At 41.9% G+C, this 13,317-nt stretch overlaps 1 protein-coding gene across 1 annotated transcript; it reads right to left on the bottom strand.

Moving 5' to 3' along the window:
• Positions 1 to 430: 430 nt before the first annotated feature.
• LOC129839100 (zinc finger protein 180-like) lies at positions 431 to 2,249 on the bottom strand (the record flags this gene model as incomplete). Its single annotated transcript, XM_055906377.1, has 1 exon — positions 431 to 2,249. A coding segment is annotated over one exon (885 nt), but the record flags the coding sequence as incomplete, so codon positions are not given.
• Positions 2,250 to 13,317: the final 11,068 nt, after the last annotated feature.

The following is a 13,317-nucleotide window of genomic DNA, read 5'->3' as shown; positions in this document are numbered from 1 at the left end:
GTAGCAATAAATCACTGATATCGATAAGGGGGGAAATCAGGTTGTTCGTGCTGTTGAAACTAACACAACTAAAAAAACACATGGAAATGGGAGATATATTTTACCTCACTGGTTAGAGGACAACCTGCAGAGGACAGTCAGCTACATTTTGGAGTGATGCATTTAAATGTAGGGTTCGCTAAACAAAGGAACGCAACACTTATTTGTCATAACTCATCGATATCATGTTGAAATCAATTGTGCCGAGAGGAGGGAGATGAGGTTGCACGTCCTGTTAAAACTAACAGCTCAAAAACCACACGGAATCTGGGAATAATGTGTACATCACTGGTTAGAGGACAACTTGTACAGAACAGCTAGCTACATTTTGGAGTGTTGCATTTTGATTCAAGTGGGTGGTGTCGTGGAAATTCAGTAGAGAGAGACTTGGTCAAACAATCATCTTTATTTAATATCGATTAATTATTGCAATAATGAAACCGTCAGCCCAACAGTCTTAACTGACTGTTAGTCTGAGAGTCTACCCTGTACAGACAACGCACAGTTTATATTGCTAATACCCAGAATGCTTGGCTCCACCCCTCCCATATGGATTGGGGGGCACCATAAGCCACTCTGGGCTCATCTGCACCTGGTGTTATATTAACCCCAGACCCTGGCCTAATTTACCAGGTGTTATCTTAACCCCAGACCCTGGCCTAATTTACCAGGTGTTATCTTAACCCCAGACCCTGGCCTAATTTACCAGGTGTTATCTTAACCCCAGACCCTGGCCTAATTTACCAGGTGTTATCTTAACCCCAGACCCTGGCCTAATTTACCAGATGTTATCTTGACACTGGCCTAATTTCCCAGGTGTTATCTTAACCCCCGACCCTGGCCTAATTTCCCAGGTATTATCTTAACCCCAGACCCTGGCCTAATTTCCCAGGTGTTATCTTAACCCCCGACCCTGGCCTAATTTCCCAGGTGTTATCTTAACCCCCGACCCTGGCCTAATTTCCCAGGTGTTATCTTAACCCCAGATCCTGGCATAATTTCCCAGATGCCAGGATGTCTAAGGACCATTGAGGCCTTTGTTCTACTCCTCTCTATCCCAGCGAAACATACACCATATCTTGTCTATGGAATGCAGGCTCAATCAGACCGGAGACATATGTCTCATCTGCACCACTAATCATAGAATGGAATGTGGCTGTTTGGTTTTTAATCACGAGACATCAATCAGTTGTCAGCTTCAAGCCATCTCTAATGAAACCCATGTCTTCCACACCCAGACTAGCTGCAGGAAGCATGGACACCATAAAACTCAGAATTAGCAGGACATTGTGACATCATTTCATTGATATCATGAAACAACTCCTTCATGTATGTATTTTCTGATGTTTGATCAGAGATCTTTTATCAGAGTATCTCTTGTCACACTGATCACAGCTATAAGGTTTTTCTCCAGTGTGAGTTCTCCGGTGTGATATTAGGGTGCTTGGGTGACTAAAACTATTCCCACATTGAGTACAGCTAAAAGGTTTCTCTCCTGTGTGTGTTCTCTGGTTTGAAGTCAGCTGGCAAGATGTAGTAAAACTCTTCCCACATTGATCACAGCTATAAGGTTTCTCTCCTGTGTGCGTCCTCTGGTGTAAAGTCAGCTGGCTAGATGTATAAAAACTCTTCACACACTGATTACAGCTATAAGATTTCTCTCCTGTGTGTGTTCTCTGGTGTGAAGTCATCTGGCTAGATGTATAAAAACTTTTCACACACTGATCACAGCCATAAGGTTTCTCTCCTGTGTGTGTACGCTGGTGTACTATCAGGTTGTTTAGCTGAGTAAAACTCTTCCCACATTGATCACAGCTATATGATGTCTCTCCTGTGTGTGTTCTCTGGTGTATAGTTAGATAGCTAGATGTTGAAAATCTCTTCCCACATTGATTACAGCTATAAGGTTTCTCTCCTGTGTGTGTCCGTTGATGTACTATCAGGCTGTTTAGCTGAGTAAAACTCTTCCCACATTGATCACAGCCAAAAGGTTTCTCTCCAGTGTGTATTCTCTGGTGTGATTTCAGGGTTTGTAGCTGAATGAAACTCTTCCCACATTCATCACAGCCATGAGGTTTCTCTCCAGTGTGAATTCGTTGATGTATTTTAAGGTCTCCTGAATAGTGGAATCTCTTCCCACAGTCAGAGCAGTGGGTCTCTGCTGGTGTTTCTTGAGCTGTTCGGATGTGGAGAGACTCTTCTCTGCCTCGTCAGCATTATGATGTTGTTGAGGCTCCCCAGAGGACCCACGATAGTCCCGCCTCTCTCCTGTGTGAATGGGAAAGTCAGACAGATGGTTAAAGGCCCACAACAACAGAAATCCATTGTTTATTTGAGGTAAAAAGTGATGCCCAGAGCGCACCCATGAAGTTCTACAACAATTGACGCCTGTTAAATTATTTGACAATTAAGACAGTCAAGTGAGCAACAAGTCATATTTTGTCTTGTTTTCACATTAGTGGTAACTAGAAATAAGTTATTAAAGCCGGCGACCCAAAACAAAACAATGACCCAAAACAACGGCGCCGCAGAAGGGGCAGACGGAGCGGTCTTCTGGTCAGGCTCCGTAGACGGGCACATCGCGCACCGCTCCCGAGTATACTACTCGCCAATGTCCAGTCTCTTGACAACAAGGTAGACGAAATACGAGCAAGGGTTGCCTTCCAGAGAGACACCAGAGATTGTAACGTTCTTTGTTTCACGGAAACATGGCTCACTCGGGATATGTTATCAGAGTCGGTACAGCCACCTGGTTTCTTCACGCATCGCGCCGACAGAAACAAACATCTCTCTGGTAAGAAGAAGGGAGGGGGTGTATGCCTTATGATTAACGTGACTTGGTGTGATCATAATAACATACAGGAACTCAAGTCCTTTTGTTCACTTGACCTAGAACTCCTTACATTCAAATGCCGACCGCATTACCTACCAAGAGAATTCTCTTCGATTATAATCACAGTTGTGTATATCCCCACCAAGCAGACACATTGACGGCCCTGAAAGAACTTCATTGGACTCTATGTAAACTGTAAACCACATATCCTGAGGCTGCATTTATTGTAGCTGGGGATTTTAACAAGGCTAATCTGAAAACAAGGATCCCTAAATTTGATCAGCATATCGAATGCGCGACCCGAGCTGGCAAAACCCTGGATCATTGTTATTCTAAATTCCCCGACGCATACAAAGCCCTCCCCCGCCCTCCTTTCGGAAAAGCTGACCACGACTCCATTTTGTTGCTCCCAGCCTATAGACAGAAACGAAAACAGGAAACGCCCATTCTCAGGTCTGTTCAAAGCTGGTCCGACCAATCGGATCCCACGCTTCAAGATTGCTTAGATCACGTGGACTGGGATATGTTCCACATAGCATCGGACAATAACATTGATGAATACGCTGATTCAGTGAGCGAGTTTATTAGCAAGTGCATAGGTGATGGTGTAGCCACAGCAACTATTAAAACCTTCCCCAACCAGAAACCGTGGATCGATGGCTGCATTCGCGCAAAACTGAAAGCGTGAACCACTGCTTTTAATCAGGGCAAGGCGACTGGAAACAATAACATAGACCTACTGTAGATCACCAGATAATTTTGTGAATAATCCCACTAGGCTACTCTGTAATGTGTTGTCATTCTAAATGTCCTGAATAAAGGAAAATAGCTCTGTGTGTTGTACAATAGCCTATCCATCAACGAACAGTTCTCTACACATTATGAGCTAAGTATCTCGATTTCCAAACAGACTAACAAGACCCTACTGTAAATCAAGCAGACAATAACATTATAAACATTAATTTGTTAGGGATGTTGGATCCAACGTGGAGCACGGCATAACTGTCTTTACCAGAGTAATGAATGAAGAAGCACTTTGGTTGTTGTTGCATGTCGTGATGTTTGTCATTTGACTGTCATTCAGAAAATTATTTCCTGGATCAGCTGATGATAGTTGAACATGTGACTGTAACTAAACAGCTACAGTATTAAGTATTATGTGTAATTATTGATGAACCGCGTTAATGACAGTATCCATTTAGGTGTTGTGAATCAACTTAAGGTGACTCTCGGTTAGAACCATTGGATTTAGCAAACTCTGAAATGACTTAGGATTTCTGTGCCCATGAAAACTGTTTTCCCAGCGTAACATAAGGAGACACTAAATGTTACGTAGTTAGAGTGAATTTCAGAATAGAAAAAAACTGTCCCACTTACATAACACACTCCCCTTCATGTAAATGATTAATACCCTTTAGCCTTGGCCACCCTTATCTTTTTGCTTAGTTTCCATTCTCTGATTGGCTCAGACATTCGGGCATAGATTCTATTGGTGGCGTGACCATTGCAATGACACAAAAATAAACAGACATACACACTCCTATTGCAGGTGCCTATAACTGATTAACTAATGTTCCTGTCCAAAGGCCGTCACAAGTCCAAGCCTATGGTGCTTACAAATGCTTAACCAATGTTCCTGTTGAAAGGCCTTCTCAAGACCTAGAATGCCCAAGTGTGTTGATCCAGCTTTGCACAATCACATGGATTCTGCTTCCATATGTTTAATGGTTAACCCTATATTGATTCTGCTTACTACTTCTAAGAAAACAGTATAGATACTGGAAAATTCTAAAGGTACTGGAAAATGTCCAATAAACTCCAGAAATGTAAAATAGGAATGGGGTTGCCCTAACGCCGGGGGAATACCAGTAAGGTTAATTCACTGGAAGTTATGCATGCCAACGTTAGTCAATGTTGGGCTCCCATGTGGCGCAGCAGTCTAAAGCACTGCATCTCAGCGCTTGAGGCGTCACTACAGACACCCTGGTTTGATTGCAGGCTGTATCACAACCGGCCGTAATTGGGAGTTCCATAGGGCGTTGCACAATTGGACCAGCGTCGTCCGGGGTAGGCCATTAGTGTAAATAAGAATTTGTTCTTAACTGACTTGCCTAGTTAAATAAAGGTTCAATTTTAAACAAATTAAAATAGTGTTTTATGATAAACCTTTTTTTACAAAACCGTCAAGGCACCAACTTTGAGAAGGTTTTAAAAAAAAAGTTTCAAACCAATTAATGGAATTAAACAAAGAATGAATGTTATTGAATCTAGGTATGTTTCACTTTTAATGTAAATGGTATGAATAAATTTAGCTGAATATTATATAATGCTCTAACAATTTGGCCCACACAGGAAATATACACTGGCAGTTATAGAATATACTTTATAGCCTAGAAACCTGGTTAAACTATCATTATGACATCATGGATGAATTCTAGAATGTACTATAAATCCTAGAAACCTGGTTAAACTATCATTATGACATCATGGAGGAATTCTAGAATATACTATATAGCCCAGAAACCTGGTTAAACTATCATTATGACATCATGGAGGAATTCTAGAATATACTATATTGCCTAGAAACCTGGTTAAACTATCATTATGACCTCATGGATGAATTCTAGAATATACTATATATCCTAGAAACCTGGTTAAACTATCATTATGACATCATGGAGGAATTCTAGAATATACTATATATCCTAGAAACCTGGTTAAACTATCATTATGACATCATGGAGGAATTCTAGAATATACAATATAACCTAGAAACCTGGTTAAACTATCATTATGACATCATGGATTAATTCTAGAATATACTATATAGCCTAGAAACCTGGTTAAACTATCATTATGACATCATGGATGGCCAGTCCTTGTATTCATGAATTCAGGGAGTAGCTCTGAGCTGAACTCAAACCTGGGTCTAGCGACTGTCAAGCCAACACCTTATAACTGTTATGCCAAGATGTCTGAACTTCTTGACGAGGTCCCTAGGTTTTGCATTAAGGTTGATACAATAGCTTTCTCTATGAATTTGAGAGTGGTTACACTTCTCCTTCACCCATCCCTCAGCTGTTTACCAAACCAAGTCTCTGGGCAGCTATTTTGTTGCTGTTTAAATACTAGGTTGTCCCTTTAAAAAAACACACATCAATCAACCAATCTGCAGTTGAAACAATAACAAAGCAGTCATTCCACAACTGTTTTGGTAATAAGATGATGATGGGCCTGGAGAAATGTAACTACTCTCAAACTCATAGACAGACTATGGATGCAAGGACTGACCATCCATGATATAAACATTATAGTTTTAACCATGTTGAGGCAATACAGTGTTGAATTACATTGTTTCTAAACATTGGAGTAAAAAAAGCTTATTTGGGGTTCTGATGGGGCAAACAGTTGAACTAAGCTCATGAGGCATGTGTTATATTCTTCAAGAATCAATGGCTATAAATAAATAATTTAAAAGTCAAAATATGGATGTAGCAATTGCAAATTTCCCCTTTAACACTGTTAACACCAAACATCAACAGCAGAGTTTGTACCTCTGTTTTTCAGACAGTACTTACTCGTGTTAATCAGGGAACGTTCATCGTTAGAACCATTGGATGCCTGAAGATGCGTTTGGGAAACCGGGCCCAGATATCCCGTTTCCTCCTCTTCTTCATTTTTCGATGTGACAGTCATGTCCTCCTCCTCTTTCACTGTAACAGCCTCAACCTCTACTTGTTTTTGTATAGTGACATCCTCTTTCACTCTGAACGCGTCTTCCTCTTCTTTAACTGAAACATCTTTCTCTTCTTCTTTCACGGTAACAGCCTCACTCTCTACTTGTTCTTGTATTGTAACAGCCTCCTCTTCCTCCTCCTCCTCTTTCACGAGAGCTTCTTTCTCCATCCAGCAGACCGTATCTTCTTCAGCAGGAACGGGTTTAAGTTTGAGACTGGAGCTATGAGGTATGTATTGAAATCGCTAAGAGGTATAATTCAAAGCAGTGTCACTTTATCAGCAGCACGTGATCAATGATGTCTGAAGAATAATTTCGTCAAACACCTGATTGGTTTCGTATTGGGCTCGTTCGACATTGCAGGCGACAGTGCAGGTGGCTGCTGACTGACTAATTTACAAATCACCTTGCATCATAAATAACTACGCATTATTATTTATAAATCAGTCAGCCAGTCACCGTTTACCCACAACGCAGCATGGATTTGATGCTCTCGAACACAGCCAGTGGTTTAATATATTACATAATGTCTACGCTGCTACGGCGTGTGACTTCATCTATAAAAATGTGGCTGTTCTAAATTCTGTGTCGCTCAAAGCCTTGAGTAATGAACCTATTTTTGATACAATAGGCTCGAAAGAGCCAATGATTCAAGAAGCTTTTTTTCCCCATCACTACTTTTCAGCATGTTTTCTGTGAATTAGACTACGGGAGTTTTGTAACTTTTTCTCCGGTAACGTTAGTTGGTCTCGCTGACCATAACCGTCCTCTTTGGCTATGCTGGTTAGGCTAATAGCTAGTTGGCTAAATAGCTAACGTTAGCTGGTTGGCTAAGATAACTGCATATAGCTAATTTTAGCTGGCTGGCTAAGATAACTGCATATAGCTAACATTCTTTGATATTTGGTTAGATGGCGTTATGTATTTCCAAAATTGTGGTTTACTTTAATCACTCAAGTCATGAGCGCAAATTATTGGTTTAATTTAAAGTTATACATTTTAAGTTATTTATGTTGTAGTATATATCATAGGGAATAGGCTGGTCCTCCATATTACTTCACACCTGACTTTTACATTCTTCTGAATTTTGATTGGTTTAATATAATAACTCCAAACATAGAACTGTGAGGTGTTACTTTGCATTGGAAATGTTTTAATATTTTATTTGATATTTTATAAACAATACAAAACATACACATACAAACAACATCATAGAAACATTAACTACATCACACCTGCCCAGACCCACGAGAACACACCTCCATCTCCATTAACTACATCACACCTGCCCAGACCCACTAGAACACACCTTCATCTCCATTAACTACATCACACCTGCCCAGACCCACTAGAACACACCTTCATCTCCATTAACTACATCACACCTGCCCAGACCCACTAGAACACACCTCCATCTCCATTAACTACATCACACCTGCCCAGACCCACTAGAACACACCTCCATTAACTACAACACACCTGCCCAGACCCACTAGAACACACCTCCATCTCCTTTAACTACATTACACCTGCCCAGACCCACTAGAACACACCTTCATCTCCATTAACTACATTACACCTGCTCAGACCCACTAGAACACACCTCCATCTCCATTAACGACATCACACCTGCCCAGACCCACTAGAACACACCTCCATCTCCATTAACTACATCACACCTGCCCAGCCCCACTAGAACACACCTCCTTCTCCAGCTCCTGCATCACTGTCTGCCACATGGCCTCAAACTGCACCATTTTATTACTCACCGTCGCCCAGCACTTTACATTTTTAGATAATAAAGCATTTGACCTTTCTATTGCGTTAACAATGGAGGATTGGTTGATATACAGTTTTTAAGTATAGTATTTAAGAGGATTGACGAGAACAGTATAGTCCAACCATCCGGTAACTTGTTTCATGCTCCTCAAAGGTGAGGGTGAATTCCAGATGTTCACTACTTGTATTGATGAAGGAGTGGAATCGATGAAGTTCCTCTGCTGTCCCCTGGAATAGAAGGAACACGTCATCAATGAAGACTTTTACAGAACCTGTTGAGGTGCTAGAATGGATTGTTAGGGCTGACAATCACATTCTTCTCTAACAACCCCACATACAGATTGGCATAATTAGATGCCATTTTTTTTAAACTACAATGACCATAATGACCTGAGCGCCTACTTGTCTTGTCTGTGTTTCTTTTACACCTGCTACATAAAAGAGACCGGAGAATGTGTAACAGTATAGCTTCCATCCCTCTCCTCGCCCCGACCTGGGCTCAAACCAGGGACTCTGCACACATCAACAACTGCCTCCCACGAAACATCGTTACCATCGCTATTAGTGCGCACCCCGCTAACTAGCTAGCCATTTCACATCGGTTACAAATGCGCAATGTTCAATGCTATCTGGGATTCTTGGGACATCCCTACCCTAAACCCTAACCTTAACCCTTAACTTAACCATTGAAAATGTCAACTTCAACGGGCTAGGGACGTCCCAAGGATGTATCGCTACCTGAAAATACACATCTAAGTGATTGATAGTTGGTATTCAGCAGTCATAAAGCCTTATTTACTTTTATGAACTACTAAAATAGTGATTTTGTCAGACAGCAGCTCTACACTTCTTTGACTAACTGATCCATTCATCCTTCCATCCCTCCTCAGCCTTCCTCTTCTCTGAAGACCCAGTGAGGGTGGAGCTCAGTCAGCGAGCTGTTGAGGGACTGGTTAGGAGGAACACTTCTACAGCCAGAGAGGTGAGAGGTCACACATGGTTTAGATGGTAAATATTTATGTCCTCTTAGCAGTTCATCACGTAAGCAAAAGGGAATATGTTCCATCATCTGTTAATTTACATTAGTGCAAATTGTCCACTGATATTGGTAAAATTTCTCACCCCTTTTGGCTGTATGAAAGTTAATTTTCCCTTAGAGACACACATTTGTTCTTTGCTATTATGAAGGTCATTTGTGTAGAATGTACTTTTCCCCACTCATTCACCCCTCCTCTTTACGTTGCTTATTTATATTCAGTGGCCTGACTGTGTCCAGACTGTCAAAGGCCCATCCTGGTAGATCTGACCCTAATTCAGCTTGGAGTGATCGGATGACAGAAGTCACATTTAGGTGCCAGATGTAACTGAGGCCATAGATGCTCCATATCCATTACTTTTAATGTTTTATATAATATGTCTAAATGTGTTTATTTCTGTGTTGCAGGGGCAGTCAAGAAATGGAACAGCGATGCCACAGAACATAACATAAGCGAGGAGCACGTGATGCCGCAGAGCTGAGCAGACGTTGACAAACCGAGCTCTTCAAAGTTATTCTATTATTACCTAAATAACAACGTTGAAACAATATTGTAACATCGGCTAATAAATTGTCAAGTACTTACCTTCCCAAGAGCCATGGACCGCCGACCGAGAGGCAAGAAGGACGACCAAAACGTCGTTAATTCCCAAGATAACGATAACGCTAGCAAGATTAGCATTAGCCCTCATAACTCAAACGACAGTTCCAGACTGTTGCTCTCGGGCCTCTTGCGAGCCTGCCGACATGCTGTCTACTCTCCTCCGGGAAATTCAGGATGGTAATAAAGGTCTTTCTATGAAAATCGATAAGAGAACGGCTGAACTCCATTCTTCCATTGACGACCTGAAATCCTCCATGAATGATCTCCTTTTGAGAACGACTGAGGCAGAGTTGCGCATTAGCACAGTTGAAGACACCATCGCTCGACATGACCAGGTCTTGATACAACTGCAAAAGGACAATGCCTACCTCAAAAACAAGGTAGATCAGATGGAGAACCAGAGCAGACGTAGTAATATCCGTGTGGTGGGATTGAAAGAGGACAGCGAGGGCCGTGACCCGGTCCGTTTCTTCACTCAATGGATCCCGGATGTCCTAGGCACAATCAACTTCACCAAGCCACTGGAAATCGAACGTGCCCACAGAACATCAGCTCTGAAACCCCGGCCAGATGAGCCCCCACGGGCCGTCCTGATCAGGTTCCTCCGTTTCCAAGACAGAGAGAAGGTACTGCAACTCGCAAGAGCCAAAGGGGACATAACCATTGATGGCAAGAGGGTCAGCCTTTTCCCGGATATGAGCGCGGATCTCGCAAGACGTCTCAAGCAGTTCAGACCTGCCGCCAAAGCACTGAAGGAGAAGAACATCATCGGCTACCTCATCCACCCTGCGCGGATGAAAGTTCAGTATAAAGGCCGAAGCCATCTCTTTAACACACCGGGAGAAGTGTACACTTTTCTCAAAGAACTGAGCAACGTCTGAGCCAGGACAGTATCTTTTGGGGATAAAATGCAGTTTGTTTGTTTTCTCTTATCCGGACTGAACCGCTGATATCCTCCGGTCGCTATAATTGATTTGTACATTTTCAACTAACCGTATCTTTCCGGGGTGAGTTCTATTACATTTACAGGAGAGTATATTTTGGTTTAGTCCATATCACTGGGCGAAGCAAATAAGTGGGTTTAGGCCCACTGCTTTCCCCCTCATTTATGTTATTCTTTCGAAAAGAGACTCAAGCAGCCCTTACCGTGGGCAGTAAATATTTAGCCATAAATGTCTATTCACAACGTTTGTTTTCAATTTAGAGAGCTCGCAGGTTTTATTTTACGCCAAGGTTTAGCTAGTAAGAGCAAGATGGAAAGCGAGCAGCAACGTATCTCTACAAGTGTATTCATGTTTGATTGTTGGGATTGTGGTTTTAGTCTAACAATCGGGGTGGGTGGGATTCTTTATTTTTTCTCCCTTTTTTCTATGTTTATTGTTTCCTTCCTAAAGAGACACATAGGTCACTTCTGTGTTCAAACCAATGTTGAAACATTTCCTAACTATCTACATATGATAGATTTCCATTCAGTTACATATTTGAAACCCAACTATGCTTAATCCTCTAAAATATGTCACATTCAACGTAAAAGGTCTTAACAGCCCGATTAAAAGGAAGAGAGTCTATACATACCTTAAGAAATTAAAGGCTGACATTGTGTTTTTACAAGAAACACATCTTACAGCCAGTGAACACAAGAAATTGAAGAGGGAATGGGTAGGACAAGTTTTTGCGTCCTCTTTTAACTCCAAAGCAAGAGGAACTGCAATTTTGATAAGTAGACACATCCCCTTCTGCGTCAACAACACCATCATCGCCAGCCGCATACCACCCTGCATACCACTGTTGGCTTGCTTCTGAAGCTAAGCAGGGTTGGTCCTGGTCAGTCCCTGGATGGGAGACCAGATGCTGCTGGAAGTGGTGTTGGAGGGCCAGTAGGAGACACTCTTTCCTCTGGTCTAAAAAAAAATATCCCAATGCCCCAGGGCAGTGATTGGGGACACTGCCCTGTGTAGGGTGCCGTCTTTCGGATGGGACGTTAAACGGGTGTCCTGACTCTCTGAGGTCATTAAAGATCCCATGGCACTTATCGTAAGAGTAGGGGTGTTAACCCCGGTGTCCTGGCTAAATTCCCAATCTGGCCCTCAAACCATCATGGTCACCTAATAATCCCCAGTTTACAATTGGCTCATTCATCCCCCTCCTCTCCCCTGTAACTATTCCCCAGGTTGTTGCTGCAAATGAGAACGTGTTCTCAGTCAACTTACCTGGTAAAATAAAAAAATCTCTGATCCCTCTGGCAGGTTTGTTTTGGTGCAGGGGCATATGTTTTCAGAGTCTTGGACCCTATTGAATATCTATGGTCCTAACTTCGATGACCATATGTTTATTCAGAATGTCTTCCTTCAGGTTGCTCAAGCACCACCAGGATGGTTACTGGTTGGAGGAGATTAAAATTTTTGTTTAGATACAGTTCTTGATAGGTCCTCTGATAAACCCTCACTTCTTACCAAAGCCAGCAAGCTCACCATGTCATTCATGAAAGATCTCAATTTACTAGACATCTGGAGACAGTTGCACCCACAGGGTAGGGACTACTCTTTTTATTCACACCCACACAAGACACACACACGCATAGATAACTTTTTAATATCGACACAACTGTTTCATAGAGTGTTAGATGTCGAGTATCTCCCCAGATTGCTTAGTGACCATTCTCCCCTGGTATTATCAATCTCCATTCCTACCAAGGTAAATGGAGCATATAGATGGAGACTAAATTCTACACTCCTAAAGCAACCTGAATTCTGTGCATTCATCAAAGAGCAGATCAATATTTTCACTTTGACAAACAAACCCTCCGCTCCTGACAGTTTCATTCTTTGGGACACATTGAAGGCCTATCTGAGGGGACAGATCATTTCCTATACTAAAGGGCTGAAGAGAAAACACGGTGCAGAACTGAGTGCCCTTGAATCTGAAATCTCAGAGCTAGAGAAAACCTACTAAAAAGGCCCGACTAAAGATCTATACAGGCTTTTGGTAAATAAAAAACTGAAATATAATATTCTGAACACATATCAAGCTGAGAGGGCCATCACTAAATCAAAACAGCGTTATTACGAGCTTGGAGAGAAAGCTCACAAAGTATTGGCATGGCAACTGAAAGCAGAGGAAAGTAAGAGGACAATTAATGCTATAGAAACTCTTACTAATGAGATATCTTTCGACCCAACTGAAATTAATAATACTTTTAAGAAATACTATGAAGACCTCTACACTTCCCAATCAAGCGATGATCTATCAGAGATCGACTCCTTTCTCTCCTCTCTCAACCTCCCATGCCT

Source organism: Salvelinus fontinalis, chromosome 40 (assembly GCF_029448725.1).
Source record: "Salvelinus fontinalis isolate EN_2023a chromosome 40, ASM2944872v1, whole genome shotgun sequence".
Lineage (NCBI taxonomy): Eukaryota > Metazoa > Chordata > Actinopteri > Salmoniformes > Salmonidae > Salvelinus > Salvelinus fontinalis.
The sequence above is the reverse complement of the archived record's forward strand: the minus strand, read 5'-3'. Positions and strand labels throughout refer to the sequence as shown.